The sequence below is a fragment of the Antedon mediterranea genome, chromosome 8 (assembly GCF_964355755.1).
Source record: "Antedon mediterranea chromosome 8, ecAntMedi1.1, whole genome shotgun sequence".
In the NCBI taxonomy this organism is placed as follows: Eukaryota; Metazoa; Echinodermata; class Crinoidea; order Comatulida; family Antedonidae; genus Antedon; species Antedon mediterranea.
This window is the reverse complement of record NC_092677.1, coordinates 6,135,881-6,154,714: the sequence shown is the minus strand read 5'-3', so window position 1 is coordinate 6,154,714 and position 18,834 is coordinate 6,135,881. Positions and strand designations below refer to the sequence as shown.

The following is an 18,834-nucleotide window of genomic DNA, read 5'->3' as shown; positions in this document are numbered from 1 at the left end:
GAAATAATTCTACATGTTACACACAGCAGCTTATTATTTTTTAGTTACTCTTAATTTCTTCTAAATTAACCTTAAAATTCGGGATGGGAATTCTTGGTCTCGCAAAATTTCTTGCAGATTATGCTCCTTCTGCACTTAGACAACATGAAATAAAGAATTATTTTGGTTTGTTATAGCTCAAAACATGTTTTTTACTGTCTGTTAGCTAGTAGGGCCTAGCATATGTTATGTATGTTACGCTAGATAGAAAGTAGAGTATAGCCTACCCTAGGCCTAGCTAGTTATAGATAGGGGCTAGCCCACCACCGCCAGCTAGCTAGGCCTCCCCTCCGTACTGCCTATCCTATTATATATGATAAGCTAGTCATTCCAAGCCTAACTACTCTTTCACTCACAGGGCACCAGGCCAGGTTTCCTTGTGTTTTTATTGTTTATTATTTCAGTATTTTGTTTAATAAGCCAATTTTAATGATGAATACAATATATTATAACAATAATAGGCCTCTTCCTCCTAAACCTACTTACTTATTATTTTAATATGCTAGAGATATTTGTTTTCAATCAATACTTTTATTTAGGTAGAAAGATAGCAATTGATGCATCCATGTGTATCTACCAGTTTCTAATCGCTGTGAGGATGGATGGGTCTCAATTGACAAATGAAGATGGAGAGACCACAAGGTAACGAAAAAACAATGACATTCTACACTGACCTCATTATATTATTACACATAGTACAAGTTCTTTTATTTTTCATTTATTAAATGTGCCACGTGACATAGTCCTAATATGAGCCCTACATTATTTTGATTTATATTTTTTTTCCCTAGCCATCTTATTGGCATGTTCTATAGAACAATCAGAATGATTGAAAATGGCATCAAACCTCTTTATGTCTTTGACGGCAAACCTCCTGAAATGAAGTCTGGTGAACTCACAAAACGGAAGGAGCGTCGAGAAGAAGCACAGAAACAACTTGAAATTGCCAAATCTGAAGGAGATGCAGATATGGTAAACAAGTTTGAACGTCGTCTGGTTCGTGTTAGCTCAGTTCATAATGAAGAATGCCAACAGCTGCTTACTTGTATGGGAGTTCCTTTTGTCAAGGTACAGTATTTCTAGCTGTGTTGAAAATGTGTATGCCTGACTATGCTACTTTCAGAGAACTACAAAAATCTTTCTATTTTACAAACATTTTACAGGCCTTGTCTTTTAAGGCGAGTGCGATCACTCACTCCTAAACTGCCCTTGAGGTGTGCGATTTACAACACGCTTAAATTTGGTAAACTTCTACACACCAAAATACAAACAGCACACCTACAGCTCCCCTGAATGTATTGGGGAGTGCAATTTGTAGCACACCTATCATTTTCAAAAGACAAGGCCTGATTTTAGTGTGTTTAATATTTCCTTGAAACAAAGGACAATGCTAATGTCTGCTAATTTTTAATATGTTTACTTCATTGATTAGGCACCGGGTGAAGCAGAAGCCCAGTGTGCAGAACTGGTAAAAGCAGGCAAAGTGTACGCTGTTGGTACAGAAGATATGGATGCCCTTACTTTCGGTTCCAATGTCATGGTTAGACATTTGACTTCCAGTGAAGCAAAGTGAGTTTGTTTAACATGGGTAGTGTAAAACAATTTATTTAACTATTCAAAACAATAATAAATAAATATTGGTTTTTGGTAGAATTATTATTTTGTACTGCATTGAAATGTTTCTGATTTTTCTGTAGTGTGTTTTTTCTATTTTTGTTTTAATTTTTCGTAGGAAGTTACCAGTAGCAGAGTACCAGTTGGCAACCATTTTGGCAGAATTAGACATGAATCAAGAACAAGTGAGTGTGACGTCTTGATGGAAGAGTAGTAACAGTGATCCTAATACATCTACGACTATTTAGTACATTATGCTTGTTAGAATTATATAAAAATAGTGGCCCTCTATATTTTGGTGACATCATTTGATGTCACTAACAGTAGTTAACATCTAAAGATGTCTAGAATTATTTAGTAGATTATGGCTTGTTTAAATAATCTTAAAAATTGGAATGTAATTTTGCCCTCTATATTTAGATGAGTAACCAATTAGTCCATTAACAAAATGTAAAGGAATGTTAATGGTTTAGTTTATTAGATTATTAGTGTAAAAAAAAAAAAAAATTGGCCTCAACATAAACATTTAAACCAATATGTTTTATTATATTTTTAGTTCATTGATCTGTGTATATTAATGGGTTGCGATTATTGTGAATCGATTCGTGGTATTGGACCGAAGAAAGCAATCCAACTAATCAAGGAACACAAGTGTATTGAGAATATTATTGAGAAGATTAAAGATGTGAGTTGTAATGTAAAGTTTGTCACAATTAGGATCTTTGTCCATTACATACTAACACAAACTGTTCAAATGTTCACCCCTTAGGCTCTGTCTACACTATCAAACTAGTTTGACAAAACTGTGCCCAAATATGGTAGTGATATGCCCAAATATGGTAGTGATATGACATCATCATGTCCATATGGGCACATCAGATTTTTTTTGGTCACATTGTTGATAGTGTAGACAGAGCTTTATTGGAAACATTGTAAGAACCAGGTTCAATATTCTCTTCCGTCTGTGCGCATTATATCAAAGCTGACCTTATAAATACTTTGTCTTTTAGAAATATCCACCCCCAGAGAACTGGTTGTACAAAGAGGCTAGGGAGTTGTTCAAGCATCCAGAGGTTGAGGCTGGATCTACATTTGATGTAATACATATTTAAAGCATAATATATTCACCATTTTTATTACAATATTGGACAATTCTGTGCATAATATTACTAAGAAAATTGTATTGTGATGTAATAGTCTTTATTATATACAGGTATTTGATTGTAGGTTTTAGTTAATGTTGAGTAAGTGAGGAAATGATTAGTACAGTATTACCTTCTGTAAAATATATTTTCTTTTTTTGCCACAAAACACAATAATATAGATATATGAAAATAAGTTTTAATTAGAATGTTATATAATATAGCTAAAGTGGACCGATCCAGATGAAGATGCTGTAGTCGAGTTCCTGTGTGCACAAAAGGGATTTAGGTAATAAACATTATATCAAAGTTGTTGTCATGTTTGTGCCACTGTAGCAAATATAGTTTGTTTTAGTTGATACCATAATGATAAGAATTATGAAAACTGAATTATTTGAAGATATATTAAAGATATTAACAGCAACAAACCAGCTTGGGAAAATTATAGGCCACAGAATAAAACCCAATATAAATTTTCAGTATATTATAATATTGCATCAATTTTGTATCTATTGAATGTGAATTATGGCCATCTCTAATTTACAACATTTATATTTAGATACAAATGGTGATGTCTAAAAGTATTGACTGTTATTACATTTGCAGCATTGTCGGTCATTTTATGATTATTTTTTTAATCTTTCAGTGAGGAACGTGTCAGAAATGCATGCAAGAAGTTGGCCAAAGCCAGAAAAGGCAGCACACAGGGCAGACTGGATAACTTCTTCAAGGTCACTGTAGAACCAAGCAAAAGAAAGGTATGGTTTGCTTTGATAAAAGTTTGTTAACCTCTGTCTACACTATCAAACTAGCTTGTGTGTGTGTTCAAATAGGGTAGTGATACAGTATGCCCAAATATGGTAGCGATATGACATCATGTCCATATATGGGCACATTATCACACCTTTTTTTTCTCATAAAGTAGACTTTAGAATGTGTTACCAGTTAATGTAATTAGTAATTGAATGATTTTGTTGAAGGAGATAATTGATAACTTGTTATTATGTTTTATAATGCCTTTTTATCTTATTAACTTTTGTATGTGAGACTAGCATTATAATTTCGACTTGAGGACAAATAAAGTTATCTTATCTTATGACATTCAATTCAGCAACATTTATTTCATTAATGGCTCAGTACAACTAACAAATAGTAAAAAGATATAAAATAGATTTGATATAAAGAAAGTCACGGTAAAATCAAGAAAAAGAAGAATATGGTTGAAATTTATAAAGGTTACATTAAAATTAATGTAATGCTATTTTTATTGAATAGAAAGTGAAAATCTGTATTATTTAAGTACAGATAAGTAAATAATAAAACTTAATTTGTGTACATTATTATATTTTATTTCAAAAGTACGATAACCTCAATATTGTATTGTATGAAAGTACATCTCTAATCTTGAATATCAGATGCCCTGGGAAAATTAGATATTAATAGTAATAATTTGTTTTATTGTATTCTCAGGCTGATACAAAAATGGGCAGTGCCAAAAAGAAAGCCAAAACTGGTGGTGGAGGGCGGTTCAAGGGTCGTTAATTGTGAAGATGAAGTTACCATCAGCAAGCCATGTTCTAGTTTGATAAGAAGACTAAGAGACTTCATCTATTTTACAAATTCCAGACTAACTAACTTTGTAAATTAAATTAATTGAGAAATGTCATTATTGCTGTCCTGTATGTTTTATTTTAAGTGATTAGCATGTACGAAAATGCAATTTTTCTGGAGCCTAGCCTAGTTTACTCTAGTATGAGTATTAACAAATGAGTATATAGCCCTTTGTATATAGTATCGCTTTGTTTTTGACAGGGTAGTGGTGTCAGAGGCAAATTTTATACTCGCTACAGTACTGTATAACATATAAATATTATTCAGTATTTACATAACTTACATAATTCTACATGTGTAAGTAGAAGTAGAGAATCAATGCCATTTAAAATACAGTATAAACACAAACTTGGAATAAAAATGGAATGATCCATTATTTGCCATGTGGTTAAAACTGAAAATAAAACTATGTACCAAAATGGTTATACTGTATTTGAATTATTAATTCTCGATAATTGAACAATAAATTGGATGCATGCACAAGTATAACACAGGTAAGACATTTTGTTTTTACATTTTTGTAGATCTCAACGGTAAGTTATAGTACCATTTATAGCATTTCAGTGTTTTGTTTAACTTTTTTTTTATAATTAATATAGGAAAACCTGCTGATATACTGGATGCCTTCATTGTTGGAATACCGATAAATGACGACATGGTGGTTTTTACAGGTTTGTACACTATTATTGGTAACAACTATATACAAATATAAGGGTCGATTTATGAGGTGGGGGTTAGCATTTAGGCCTACAATTTTCGCAGACAGCAACCAGTCTGCGCCTCTCCTAGACTCTTATCCTGAGGTACAAGGCCTAAACACAATACAGTATAATAATGGGAATTGATGAAAAGGGAATTGATGAAAAGACAAGTGAACATTCTCGATGGTGTTCATATACATGAAGTAAAACGCTCAAAAATATTGTATTGTAAATATTTATAGAGAGGTAAAATAAGATTTTTTTATTCTAACCATTGAGTATTATATATTATACTCTTTTAATATTTACAGGCTTTTCTATTTTTGTATATGCATTAATTGGCTGTGTATACGGCATAACAGTAGACTTGATTATGCAACCCAGCAATACCGTTGTTGAAAATCAGAGGATTGGTTTTAATTGCTCTATTGAGAGGTCTCATTCAACGTCTATCCTAGACCCATTATTATATTGGTACAAAATGGTTAACGGTAACAGACAAGAAATTGGAAAAAAACAAGGATTATACAAAGCAGTGTTGAACAAGACAAGAATGGACATTTCGGATGGTGTTCTTATAATACATGAAGTAAAACGATCAGATTCTGCTGTTTACGAATGTGAAGTCAGTTTAGTCGATGATGAGCCATCAAAAAGCTCTTCCATAGGCAATGTTTCTGTATTATGTAAGAAAAAAGATTATATTTGTTTGCTTTTCAGATAAGATGTTTCCTAGCTTTGATAAGATACTTTAGTATCGGCCTCCTTCAACTAAAGTAGTAAGAGAAATAAAATTATTTCTTACTGTTATTCCGTTTATGCGCTCCATGTATTTATATTATCTGACACCTGTGAACTATTTATAATTTCACTCGTATGCTTGTCTACAGGAAGTGTTAATAATTATATAAATAACATTTTGTTATTTGTAATTTTGTTGTCCTAACTGTACAGTGTACTGTAGAGCTTGTATTATAATTTTAGTTTTAGATGCTCCAAGTATTGTTCTAACTACAAAACTGATAAATGGTGATGTACTGGAGATTGTCTGTACTGCTGGTGATGCTTATCCGGAACCAGTTCTTGAGATTTACAAGAATGGAAAATGGATAGCTTCTACAAATGGCACTGGGACTGAACTGAATTACACATCCAATGTGAAGGCTAGTGATGCTGATGATTACTTTTGTAGAGCCAGTAACGAAGCAGGAACAAAGGACAGTCAAACAATGCACCTTAGTGTCCAATGTGAGTTGTTATAATAAATGTTTACATGTGTGTATTATTTGTCAATAATTATATAACACATTTATAATTGCCACAAAATGATACATTGCATACGGAGTGTCTATAATTTGAATTTTCATGTTTAGTTATACATCCCCCAAGCATTGTACTACCTACAACACTGATAAATGGTAATTTGCTGGAGTTTGTCTGTACTGCTGGTGATGCTTATCCAGAACCAGTTCTGGAGATTTATAAGAATGGAAAATGGATAGCTTCTACAAATGGCACTGGGACTGAATTAAATTACACATCCAATGTGAAGGCTAGTGATGTTGGTGATTACTTTTGTAGAGCGAGTAACGAAGCAGGCACAAAGGACAGTCAAACAAAGCACCTTGCTTATTTCTACACGAAGCACCTTAGTGATCAGTGTGAGTATAACCAACGGCGCAGGTCATTTATAGGTCGTTTTAAGCAATTTCTGAGCACATACAAATTCCACCTGTAAGAATACACCACTGTTTATATTCACGCAAAATCTAATAGTCTTCTTAGATACTGAAATTACATACGATACGTTTGTGTGTCTTACTTTCTAATTCATTTCAACAATTTAATGATTTTACTGTTGAAAGGTGAACAATTCCCCCTCCCCCCCCCCCCCCATCTGTGCCGGTGAGTATAATAAATATGGTTGTATTGGTATGTCTAGAAATGATGTTGAATATAATTTTTTTTTAAATCTGCAGAGAAAAATTTTAATGTAGGCCTATTTTCTGTCTTTCTAGGCTGGTGCGATTCTCCAAAAGTCAATGACGATCGTAAGTATATCCAGGAATACCCATAATTTTAAAGGCAAATATTCAATATATGAATGAAATATTGATATTTAATGTCTTGCATCAGAATAATATGCTGAAAGGGAGATACATAATGATATTAAAAACTACCTAGTTTTTACTAAATAAACTTATTTACATTTTGTAGGAATTAAAATTCTACTTGCTGGAGTCAGTATTTTGTATGGGATTTTCTTGTTAGTCTTGCCTGTTTACTTTTGGTTAATAAGTGAGTTTGCATTTTGAACTTTATTGATATCTATAATCGTAATTGTATTCTCCTGTTGGTGCAGCACCCGCTGCTTACTTGGACTTGAATCTAATCACTAGCCATCAGCGCAAACTCGGTGGTGGTCTAGAGGTATGAACGCCAGGCTAGTGATCTGGAGGTCGTGGGCTCGAGTCCCACCCGAGAATTACTTTTTTCGCTGGTATTCTCAAATGTACTTAGTATAAAGTACAAATTACGTCAGAGTAGGGCAAAACATCTGACCAATTGTATTCTCAATGTTGAAAATCAGTAAAACAGAATAATCAAAAAGTCGTAATTACTGTACATTAAATATCTGTATACACATAACACAACACATAATGATAACAAGCATGAAATCCTCAGTGGCCCTCATATTAAGCAAAAGATTGATAATTCAATGACAGCATGACATCCACAATGTAAGACATGTGATATATCTACATTCATCAAAACCCAGCAACGAAATTATGCTGCACATCTGATTAGATCCGATAATGATATCCGATGACAAAAAGCTATTCTTCCAAGATGACAAATGTTGAAGCGTGGTAGAAATACCAACACGTTTATTCAATTAAGTTCTCGATAATGTTGGAATGGACATCCACAATATATGTAAGACATGTGATATATCTACATTCATCAAAACCCAGCAACGAAATTATTCTGCACATCTGATTAGATCTGATAATGATCGGATGACGAAAAACCTATTCTTCCAAGATGACAAATGCTCGAAGCGTGGTAGAAATATGAACACGTTATTCAAACAAGTTCTCGATAATGTTGGAATGGACAGACAAGCCTTCATTAACAACTCGAAGGCTCGCTTATTTTGAATCAGCATTTATTTATTTTATGCCATCACTCCATCAGAGTTACAGATTAAAGATATTTATTTATTATTTATTTATTATCTACAGTACTTCTATTTCTACTAACGTTTTTCATCAGAATGAAATGCAGTAGTCAAACAATCGTTAATTTTAATTTATAATTATGTTTAATATAATTCTTTTTTTTTTCAGATTTTCTTGAATATAGGAAGGAACATAGAAAGGGAATGTGAGGTATCAACTACTGTACTCCATTGTGATACAATATAAATAACACGCATTCGAATTCCAGGTGGTGATGCAGGGCCGTAGCCAGGATCTGTCAAGGGGGGGTTCGGACACTAAATATTTGGGTCAACCCCCCCCCCCCCCTCCTCCCCCAGCCTGATGCGAAGCGAATTTTGTTAAATGACACCCCTAGATGGCCGGAAAAGACACTCTCGTGCAGCATGCTATATAGCCAATGAGCAAAAAGATCGTACTTTTTTCCTCCTCCTCAAACACGTCGATAATTTAAATGACGATAACTATTTGTTGCCGTATGTTAGATGCGCGTGCTCTGTGCGGAACCGCCGATTGTTTGATCATTTACTCCGTATTTTGTTTTGCGTTCAAGTTCAATGCGAACGTATATCCAGCCCCGAAAAAAGCACACTGGGTGAAGGCAAATGCTATTTGCTAGCTCTATCTATAATATTTATTTACAGCAATGTGTTGAGGAATATAAATATGTAAATAGGTGATATTGATACATTTTAGTACGTATTGGCTGGTGGTCTAAAAAAAATTAATCGGATGCCATAATGTGAACTACAGTACTTGATACCATAGATATTATAGTGTAAAATATTAATATTCACTATAATCCTCTATGATACATTATACTTCATAGTCACACATAAATACCGATGTACGTCGGAAGGCTACTTTATGCATGCTGCCTGACTGCCAGTGATATAAACAATAGGTACGCAGTTGTCTGGCGGTGTCCTTTGTACGAATCGTTCGTGCGTCAGCTCGCTATGAGACGCGTCAATATCATGTTACATGCAGGGACCAAACATTTATTTTTCAGGTTAAAATCGGCAATTCATTTGCAGCTTTTAGAAATTTACAGACATGTATCACTAGTTGACGCTCATACAGAGAAGAAGGTTCACGAACAAGTTTACGATTTTTTCAATTTACAAACAACTTTTTGTACTGTGGGGCACGTATTTGGAGGATTTTTGGAGATGAGGGTGAGGTATTGTATTGGGCATGTCGGAGATGGGGGTTCGCTGTAAAGGGGGGGTTCGCCCGAACCATAAAAACCCCCCCTGGCTACGGGCCTGTGATGTGTGTACTAATATTTTGCTGTCCTCTCTATATTAGTTTGACCGTGGCAACATCAAATTTGAAAATTACTTTTTATTATCTGTAGCGAAGGTAGCAGTAGAAATCAAATTAATAACATGAAAATGTAATTAAAGAGTATCTTGCGGAAAAATTACTTAATCGTTCAACTTATTTTAATATGGTGTATACAGTAGTTTTAGAATAATGATTTTTCACCTACAAGGATTGTTTAGAATACACTCAACAGTGCAGGCGTAGCACGACTGCATATGAGTGTCTCAAGGCATAATATTGATACCTTTCAAACAGATAACAAAAAACTTGGATTGCATTCTCCCACCAAAATAGGTACAGTTCATTTTCAGGTGTGAACTATAGACTGTAGCCTATTCTTATCGAAATCCAAGCCACTCTAATAACAATTTCATGTGAATTGATTGCAAAACCTCTTTTGTTTTGTAATTATTTGAAATGGTATATGCCAGGGGTTTGATAATGTATTGTGTGAAAGATTTAACAGGGTCAGTACTGTGCACAGAAACAAAACTTAACATAGTTGAAATTCAATACATTTATTTTAAATCTCACTCATCACAAACAGTGCTTTTTTTACATATTATTTACATATTAAATATCACGAAACAACTTGTTTTATTATTAACATTTGGAAGCGCCTCAGAGGTGGAAGATGATGCGCTCTACACATATTTTGAAGACGAATACAATAAGGACCAAATGCCAAACTAGTGTGTATTTTATCATCATGGGAATGCAACACCATAGAAGCGATGACCAGGTGTGTTGAAGCACTTGTATGAGCAGAGCAATGCTCGTATTGGAATCCTGCCAGGGGAATTCATTGTCTTCAGATCCTGTAAATAATAAAATTAATTGAAAATAAAATATCGCATATAATGTTTGCAAACAGAAGTTCATAATTCTTCATAGAAGCTTTGATAAAATCTCTCCAGGGAGAAAAAAAAAATGTAATCTGCTCCAATCTTGAAATCGAAACTTTCAAATATATATTTAAAAATAGATAAAAAATGGCTTTAACTTTCACTATATTGCATATTACAAGTGAGAGTTCAGATGGTTTTATCTAAAACAACTTATATTGTACAATTTAGGAGAACTGGTTAATACATGCATTTAATTTCTTATACAGCACATATAAACTTTACAAATTTAGTATAGTTAAGTAGACGACTGAACCCTTTGTGTTTTTAACCAAACAAACTGTCAACATAATGTTCAATAGTATATAAATTACGGTCTAATGCACAGAATAGACTGTAATAAAGATATATTTAGCTGTTAACAATAGTGAAAAATACTTTTATACAATACTAAAATAAGGTCATTATCATTGCTACATACCGACCGATTTTAAATACAGTAAATAAATCAAGTTTCATCAAGAAGAGATCCATGTTTATTAGTATTGTATTACATTGATTTCATATTATTATTTTATTATTCTATTAGATCAGGAATCAATAAATTTCATGCTAAATTATAATTTTAATTGAATACTTGCCTTCTTGGCATCAACAAACGTGACACATTCAAGCCATGTGTTTAGGAATGAACGATTACAGAACGCACATTTGCTAGCCTGTCCCAACATCTCCTTCACACTGGGGTAGTGGCGAATAGCTATTCTTAAATAAGACCACCTGTCAACAATTAAAGTAAATTATGAATATGCAAATTTTGATTGTCAGCAGAGCTCTAAGATTGACAAAATAACTTATGCAAATTGCGAAATTCAATTTTAAATGCTTGGCAATTGACAAGAATTTTTTATATGAACCTATTTTTAAAGTACTTTGAAAGTGAAACTTATCTACAAAGAATAATATTGAGCAATAATGAGTGAAAACCATAGTTTTGTATGAACCTATTTTTAAAGTACTTTGAAAGTGAAACTTATCTACAAAGAATAATATTGAGCAATAATGAGTGAAAACCATAGTTTTGTATTTTTAGAAAAGTAATAATTGAGTAATCAAAACAATGGAAATGAGTCAATCATGATCACCTATAATGAAAACTTTCATAAATGAGACTTTCAAGTTTCATAAATAGTTATGTTAAATATGAGAAATTGTGAAACAGTCTGTACAAAATTAGACTGTAGACTGTACCACACATGACCAGGTTAAATAGTGTGCATGTAAAATAGAAGGTAAGTGTTTGGTCATATAGCAATCTAATGTTTAAGAAACACAATGAATACAAATTAACTTGTGCCTAGGAGTGAAAAACGGAGTTTATAATAGTGGTCAAAATAATATCAACAGTACTAGTAATACACTCTCAATCAAAATTGTGCTTGTGTTAAAAAAATTACAAAGTGTGCCCACAATGATTTACCTATTGTTGGATATAGGAGTGTTACAAATTGTGGAGTCAGTACTACTAGCACTCGTTGACTTGTTACCGGCATATTTGGAATCATGGCGAAGACTAATGATTGATAATAAATACAAATAGGAAAGTGTAGTACAATATTGTGTATATGAATGTGGTCGGTTGTTTATTCAAGGAAATAAATAAACACTCCAGGGCGTTTATTCGAAATGAAGTTCTATGGGGGGGGGGGGGGGGGGGGTCTTTATTTGAAGAAATATGGTACATACAATTACAGTAAATAAACTAATGTAATTAATTCAATTAGGTATATCAGATACATTCCTAAACCCCTTTTCATCACTTATTACCCCCAAGTTTATTGTTAATATCCGGCTTATTATTAATACTGTACTGTAATAAATAGAACATATCACTGATATTAATAGAGAACATGATTTGGAATAAAATAATTTTTCAAATTTAGATTAAATGAAAAATAAGATTACCTTGTTTTGAGTTCACTCATTATGAATCTAGCACATATTTCCTGTAATTGATAAATATTATATCTTTATTATTTAATATATTCTATATACATAATAATATAATGGCAATGCTTCCACTCCTTAACTTCCATCATCAACACATTGCCTCTTCCTCCCACATTTCTATATAGTAAAGTAGTAGTAGTACCTTCAAAGTTAGAACTTCTTCCTCTTGTACAGATTTAATAGGAACATGGTCAATTAATGGGTTCTCTTCACAGTACAATTCTTTCAGTGGTAGTTTATTCAACTGTCAATATAAAGAAAGAAAAATGGAAAGAATCACAATATTTATTCATTTAAATTCTCACAGGCATATAAAAAGAAAATATATACAAATTTATGAATAAATGGCAAATAAGCAGAAATGTACCATCTATAAATATATTATAAATATATTAAAAAGGAGCCAGTGACAGGAAGAGAATAATAGGCAACAATGTACATAATTTACTTAAGAATGTAAAATAAACACAATTGTAGTGCTAGTACATCTAGAAAAGTTGAACAACTTAAATATACGTATATATATTAACATTTAATACATTACATATTTTTTAAAACAATGTTGGGGATTGAGTTGCAAAATGGAATGTGTTAATCCATTAATTGTTGATATAAAGTTTGCGGTACACCATGTGTATTAGTTCTGAAAGGAACTGTTGAGTTTCTCGACGTTTCGATCAATATACTTTGATCGTCCTCAGGAGTGAGAATGCAGAAAGTCCAGGAAACTTGGAATATAAGTGGAAAGGGTGGGACTGGTGTGAAAGCCAGAAACAATGGCAAGTTCACACAGTGGGAGGGATTGAAACTAACTATAGCAAAGCATTGTTTCTCATGAAGTTGTGGCTTGGTGCTTGTCTACCACTCCAAGGGTCCTGGGTTAAAGTCCCGTCACATGTCAGGATTTTTTCTAAGGACCAAATTACCCCACTCCCAAAGACTTGTAATAAGACTTTGTTTATTTAGAGCATCTTGTGTATATGTTTGTCTTGTGAACCTCTGAGGGTCCCTAATGATGATCAGCAACAGCTGGATAGATCACCCTCAAGAACAATGAAACAATGCTTTGCTATAGCTAGTTTCAATCCCTCCCACTGTGTGAACTTGCCATTGTTTCTGGCTTTCACACCAGTCCCACCCTTTCCACTTATATTCCAAGTTTCCTGGACTTTCTGCATTCTCACTCCTGAGGACGATCATTTTATATTGATCGAAACGTCGAGAAACTCAACAGTTCTTTTCAGAACTAATACACGTGGTGTACCGCAAACTTTATATCAACATTTGATTTCGCCATGCAAACCTTCAAACAATCCATTAATTAATAACAGAACTATCTTTAATTGCTTTACAGTGCGCATGTAAGGATGTATATGATAATCTATCTTGAAAAAATAATTTTTATTTTCTTACTTCTGTTGGAAATATTCTCAATTCATTTGCAGCTATGTCGATAACTTTCAGATTATATAGTTTACCAATTCCTTCAGGAAGTTCTCTTATCTTATTTTTCTGTACATGAAGCTTTGTTAGGTTCACCAGGAAGCTAATTTCTAAAGGCAATGCTGTCAACTGGTTGTTTGCAGCATGCAGCTCTGTCAGAGGACTGATGGCACATAGTTCTGATGGCAGACTAGTCAAGCTGTTACCATCTAGACTCAAGTACTTCAAATTAACCAATCTAAAATTAAGATAGAAATTGACTAAAATAAAATACTAAATTGAATGAGCCCAGATACCTCAGGGTTTGCGTATGCGTGTAATAAATCAAGAGATCAAACCTGGTTACAACTTGTAACAATTTATGCAGATGTGAAAAGGGTAGGGAGTGGAGTTGAAAGAGTCAACCACTAGGTCAGGATTGAACCCTGGGATTGAAAGGTAAGCACGTTAACCCCCAAGCTAGAGCTCCACTATGAAAAACTGTGTATAGTATAAAATAACTGATAATGTAAATTTAATTGTACCAACATCCCTGTTTAAACTGCTTTACAATTTTTGACATACAATGGGCCCACTGATTAGATTTGAAAATAATTCATTTCATGTAAATGACTTACGCCCGTATTCTTAAACCGGACTTTAGTCGTAGTTCGACTTGAAAAAGTCGTAGTTCTAGCTATTATTTCAAATTCGATTAAAAAACGAAGTAGTCGAAGTTTGCAGTTCGACTTAATGAAGTCGAGCTTTTAGTCGAGTTGCACACGTCTGGGTAACAAAGGCTATACATTGACCAATGACAAGAGTATTTTGAGGAGCAGACGAAATTTTGCGCATTGATATCACTTTCCATTTTCTTACAACACTTTTTACGCATCAGGACTATACATGAAAAATAATTTTAATCGTTAATTATTAGAACAAGATCAGTATTAATTTAACAGTGAAGTACTTTTGATTAACAACAAACAAAATCTTCAAAATATATTTAGGAACCATGGCGGTACGGTAACTTTCATATTTTCTAGGCCTCCAACAAAGTATGATCGCGACGAACCACGCACTTCCTAGCGTGACAAGAAAGCGCTAGGCCCCCTAAACATTCCATCGCGTGGTGAATTGCCGCATCTGCCATTGTCGCTATGGCGTGACGTAGTTGAAGTCGGACTTGCGCGAAGAAAATTATGTAATTTGTATACAGTTGTAAATAAAGATGATTTTCATTATTATAACATATACCAATGTATATTTAATTAAGCTAATATAAAAATAGATATTTCATTCTTCAATATCTGGCCAATATAACAACTCAATGACTGTTACGTTTTTCATAAACATCGTTTAAAAACCATTTAGTCGACCATTTAGCCTGTCCCCTCCAGGACTAAAAAAATCGATCAAAATCCGTCTCGATTTAGTCGAGGTTGGCCTGAATTAGTCGGCGATTTAGTTGAAGTTCGGTTTATGAATTAAAATGACGTCATTTTTTTAGTTTTAGCTCGAACTACGACTAAAGTCCGGTTTAAGAATACGGGCGATAGTGTTTTAAACTGAAAATTCAACTTACTTGTTGATCGATGGTGTCACAGTCCTCAGGTCATTATTGTTCAAATTCAAAAATGTTAAACTTCTGAGTCCACCTGCGTATTAAAATAAAATTGTTTACAATTTGAGCATCCACATTATAACACCATAAGAAAAACAAATTAACATTCATACATTCAACAGATTGAGATTTTAGTGATGGCAGCAGGATTAGATATTCAAGTTGTTTCTAAACAACTACGCTGTTTAATAACAGCAAAACTCAAAATACCCAACACTGTGTATTGACACTGAACTCAACCTAACTAAAAAAAACTCAACGGAACCAGTGTTTAAGCGCTTATGTTGAAACCGATTTACTAATTTTAAATAGTCATGGTTACCTTACGGCGCGCAAAATGCGATTTGTAGTTTGTAGGAACCAGTATGCGCAAGTGCTTTTACGGTAAAATCGAACTAATCCCTACTATCACTTTTACCCACCCATACTTGATTTGGAAACAGCTTTGGAAACAATAGAACAGTTTTGTTGTGCCTGTCAGTTGCTTGGAGCGCTTATTATGTTGCCACAGTTGAGTTGAGTTCTAAATGTTCTGCAGTGTTATGAATGCAATTGGAATACTGACCTAGAATTTTATTTGGCAATTTTTTTATTTTGTTACCAAATAAATGCAATGTTTCTAGATTGTTTAGTTGCCCTAGTGATGCTGGTATCTCTTCTAACTCATTGTTGCCAATATTTAATACAATAAGCTGGGAATAAACAAAAAGTAATATTTTTAATTAATAATATAAAAAAACATGGTTAGGAAAGAGTTCACTGTAGTCTGTACATTGTTCATTTATCACCAATAGGCTAGGCCTAGAGGCTATATTATTTTTAAAGATCTTGGGACTGCTGTTATAGTATTAACTAGGCTAGGCTAGGCCTATTATCTTGTTTACTTTAGTAGTTCTGCTAGGCCTAGTATTTATTGTACATTAATTAGATAAACAAAATACTACAAAACAGAAAGATCATCTCTTTAAATACGGCCTAGGACTGTCACGATAAATATGGTCCGGGGCCAAAATCAGTCCGGCCGGACCAGTTTTGGCTCTAAAATTGTGGCCAAAAGCAGTCCGCCACTGCCAAAATCGGTCCGGGCTTTTCTTCTGTCGATTTTAATTGAATTACTAGGCCTATGATGCTGTTTTAAGTTGTTTATGGCTAGAAAAATATCCCATGATATATATTAGTAAGTTATCTTGTCGGATAAACACTATAAATAAATGTATTTTATCTAAAAACATGACTTAGGTGTTCACTCATATTTCGGCCTGCCACACACTAACACGAACGGGTATGAGACGCTGATAAAAATTGCCAGCTAGATTTTATTTATGATTGAGGCCTTTTTCCTTCCTCAGCCTAATCAATATTGGATAATTGTTTTATAATAATTGTATTGAATTGATATATTGATTGATTAACCATAAATAATTAATAAATTAAATTGTTTTTAACATCATGGGGAAACGAAGATGTTAAAAAAGAACAAAATGGATTAAAAACAGACAGAGATACATATTATAATTGTATACAAAAAGCCTAACAATTAGTAGGCCTACTAATTATTGATGAGTTACTACTAATAATGATAATAAAAAAAACAGGCTTAATTTATAATATTAAAATAACAAATAAAACCCCGTAGTTTTCAATATAATGACTAATCATGGCCTTTTTTTAATGATATACATTATGACTCATTTTGCACACCATATAATTGTTAGACCGGACCATATTTGGCGGCAAAAAACAGTCCTACTGCCCGGACCGATTTTATCCAGGCCGGACCGATTTTGGCCCGGACTGATTTTGGTGTGACAGGACCATGGAGGTATAAAATAATTATTTTATACCTCCATGCTAGCCTAGGCTAGGCCTAGGGCCTCTACTAGGCCTAGCTAGTAGTAGTAGGCTAGAGAGAGTAGCCTACTTTGGTTAAAGCTGAAAATTCTACTGGTAAATCTTGAATCTTGTTATTTTTTAAATGTAGAATATTCAAACACTCAAGTTTGCCAATAAGTCTTGGGATTTGCGTCAGATGTTTAGATGACAAATTTAAGCATTTTGGCTTTCCTTTCACTGCTCGTAGAAGCAGAGTATCCGCCATATCAGGCGCAACTCTGGTCTGCTGAAGACAAATAATAGGCCCAAAGCAAAGAATATAATATATCACAAGAATGAGTATTCCGCGATTTTTGCATGAGAAATTTGTAACAGAGAGCTCCAGAGAGTGATGCCCGCCCTCATAAGGGCGGATGTATACATATTAAATAAGACTTGATTTAATAGATATTATACATGTCACATTAAATAGAATTATGATAATAGTTTTGCAATTGTAAACTATTTTATAATACATATTTATTAACAAACTAGTGTACATTCACTTTTACAGACAATTATTTACTAACATGCTAAGTTAGTTCACAAAAAAGGCCTAACACAGCAACACCAAAAGTCAACGAATCGTTACTCAGCACGGCCTATTCTTTACCATTGCCCGTGTACTACTCTACGCCCGGTAAATTAAGTATTGTTTTTATGATATAAATCAGTATAAAATACATGTTATTAATAGGAAAAAATGTTAAATGTCATTAACATTTATTTGTTTTACCAGAAACAAGTTAAATATAGGAATATTATTAAACTATCCTACGTGAAAACGCGTAAACACCAACACGCCCGGTCACGCTATTGTAGCGCCCGGTTGATAAAGCAAACTGTTTATACGGCAGTTTTTACTAAATAAATTGCATAAAACGAACAATTAAATATCCAAATAGTATTTAACATGATGTTGGCATGTAGTTGATAACATTTTTTATCATGAAAATACTACTGACCGGTGGTCTAGCCTTTGATTATTGAAACCGTCACAAAAAGTTGTATACATCCCAGATACATCCACCTTATGGCGGCGCCCTACCACATGGACAATATTACTGTTACAGGGAAAATCGCGGATTACTTATAAACACATCTGTAAAATCATCAATTTAAAGGATTTATTTATTTGTTATTATGTGTTTCTCCTTCTGAAAGTACTTAGGCCTATAAGTCCTAATTTTAAAGTGTGGTGTTCAGGATAAAGTTAGTCAACAAATTTGGAGTCAAAATACAAGAAAGGCATGTGCGTAAGAAAAACATCCTCTGAACCAACTCAATGGAGTAAATATATACCAACAAACAACCCGTCAAGTTTGTTTGTTGTAAAGAAAAAATATACATTTACTCAACGGGCGAAAATAATGTGAGTTTATCTATGTTTTGCGGTAGTATTAA

General features: G+C 33.5%; 3 protein-coding genes and 1 long non-coding RNA gene across 5 annotated transcripts; 3 read left to right on the top strand and 1 right to left on the bottom strand.

Moving 5' to 3' along the window:
• Positions 1-4: 4 nt before the first annotated feature.
• On the top strand, positions 5-4,834 carry LOC140057851 (flap endonuclease 1-like). 2 transcript variants are annotated; one of them, XM_072103616.1, is made up of 10 exons: positions 5-165; positions 579-681; positions 831-1,107; positions 1,472-1,608; positions 1,772-1,838; positions 2,210-2,338; positions 2,664-2,750; positions 3,020-3,084; positions 3,442-3,553; positions 4,266-4,834. In XM_072103616.1, exons 1-10 carry the CDS (start codon positions 84-86, stop codon positions 4,335-4,337), a joined length of 1,131 nt encoding a protein of 376 aa, XP_071959717.1. In that variant the 5' UTR covers positions 5-83; the 3' UTR covers positions 4,338-4,834. The 2 variants fall into 2 exon arrangements, with proteins under 2 accessions (XP_071959717.1, XP_071959718.1); XM_072103617.1 differs by having other exon boundaries at positions 39-165; positions 583-681.
• A 24-nt stretch (positions 4,835-4,858) lies between these two features.
• LOC140057854 (uncharacterized) lies at positions 4,859-5,623 on the top strand. Its single transcript, XR_011846976.1, has 3 exons — positions 4,859-4,900; positions 5,006-5,077; positions 5,419-5,623. It is a non-coding gene; the product is annotated as an uncharacterized lncRNA (long non-coding RNA).
• A 37-nt stretch (positions 5,624-5,660) lies between these two features.
• LOC140057567 (protein amalgam-like) lies at positions 5,661-9,789 on the top strand. Its single transcript, XM_072103281.1, has 6 exons — positions 5,661-5,793; positions 6,092-6,355; positions 6,481-6,768; positions 7,126-7,158; positions 7,325-7,405; positions 8,458-9,789. The coding sequence occupies exons 1-6, from the start codon at positions 5,661-5,663 to the stop codon at positions 8,496-8,498; spliced, it is 840 nt and encodes a 279-aa protein (XP_071959382.1). The 3' UTR covers positions 8,499-9,789.
• Positions 9,790-10,159: 370 nt separating this feature from the next.
• On the bottom strand, positions 10,160-17,712 carry LOC140056426 (uncharacterized). Its single transcript, XM_072101794.1, has 8 exons — positions 17,480-17,712; positions 16,124-16,250; positions 15,520-15,592; positions 13,926-14,193; positions 12,655-12,756; positions 12,468-12,508; positions 11,144-11,282; positions 10,160-10,475 (listed from the first exon to the last, which is right to left on the bottom strand). The coding sequence occupies exons 1-8, from the start codon at positions 17,654-17,656 to the stop codon at positions 10,365-10,367; spliced, it is 1,038 nt and encodes a 345-aa protein (XP_071957895.1). The 5' UTR covers positions 17,657-17,712; the 3' UTR covers positions 10,160-10,364.
• Positions 17,713-18,834: the final 1,122 nt, after the last annotated feature.

Bases quoted from the DNA above. Each gene is read 5' to 3' on its own strand.
- LOC140057851 (XM_072103616.1), top strand. From the start codon at position 84: ATGGGAATTCTTGGTCTCGCAAAATTTCTTGCAGATTATGCTCCTTCT. The intron at 166-578 runs GTTTGTTATAGC...ACTTTTATTTAG, and splicing joins TGAAATAAAGAATTATTTTG to GTAGAAAGATAGCAATTGAT. The intron at 3,085-3,441 runs GTAATAAACATT...TTAATCTTTCAG, and splicing joins TGTGCACAAAAGGGATTTAG to TGAGGAACGTGTCAGAAATG.
- LOC140057567 (XM_072103281.1), top strand. From the start codon at position 5,661: ATGGACATTTCGGATGGTGTTCTTATAATACATGAAGTAAAACGATCA. The intron at 5,794-6,091 runs GTAAGAAAAAAG...TTATAATTTTAG, and splicing joins AGGCAATGTTTCTGTATTAT to TTTTAGATGCTCCAAGTATT. The intron at 7,159-7,324 runs GTAAGTATATCC...TACATTTTGTAG, and splicing joins TCCAAAAGTCAATGACGATC to GAATTAAAATTCTACTTGCT.
- LOC140056426 (XM_072101794.1), bottom strand. From the start codon at position 17,656: ATGGCGGATACTCTGCTTCTACGAGCAGTGAAAGGAAAGCCAAAATGC. The intron at 12,757-13,925 runs GTAAGAAAATAA...TTATATTGACAG, and splicing joins TGAGAATATTTCCAACAGAA to TTGAATAAACTACCACTGAA. The intron at 10,476-11,143 runs GCAAGTATTCAA...TATTATTTACAG, and splicing joins CGTTTGTTGATGCCAAGAAG to GATCTGAAGACAATGAATTC.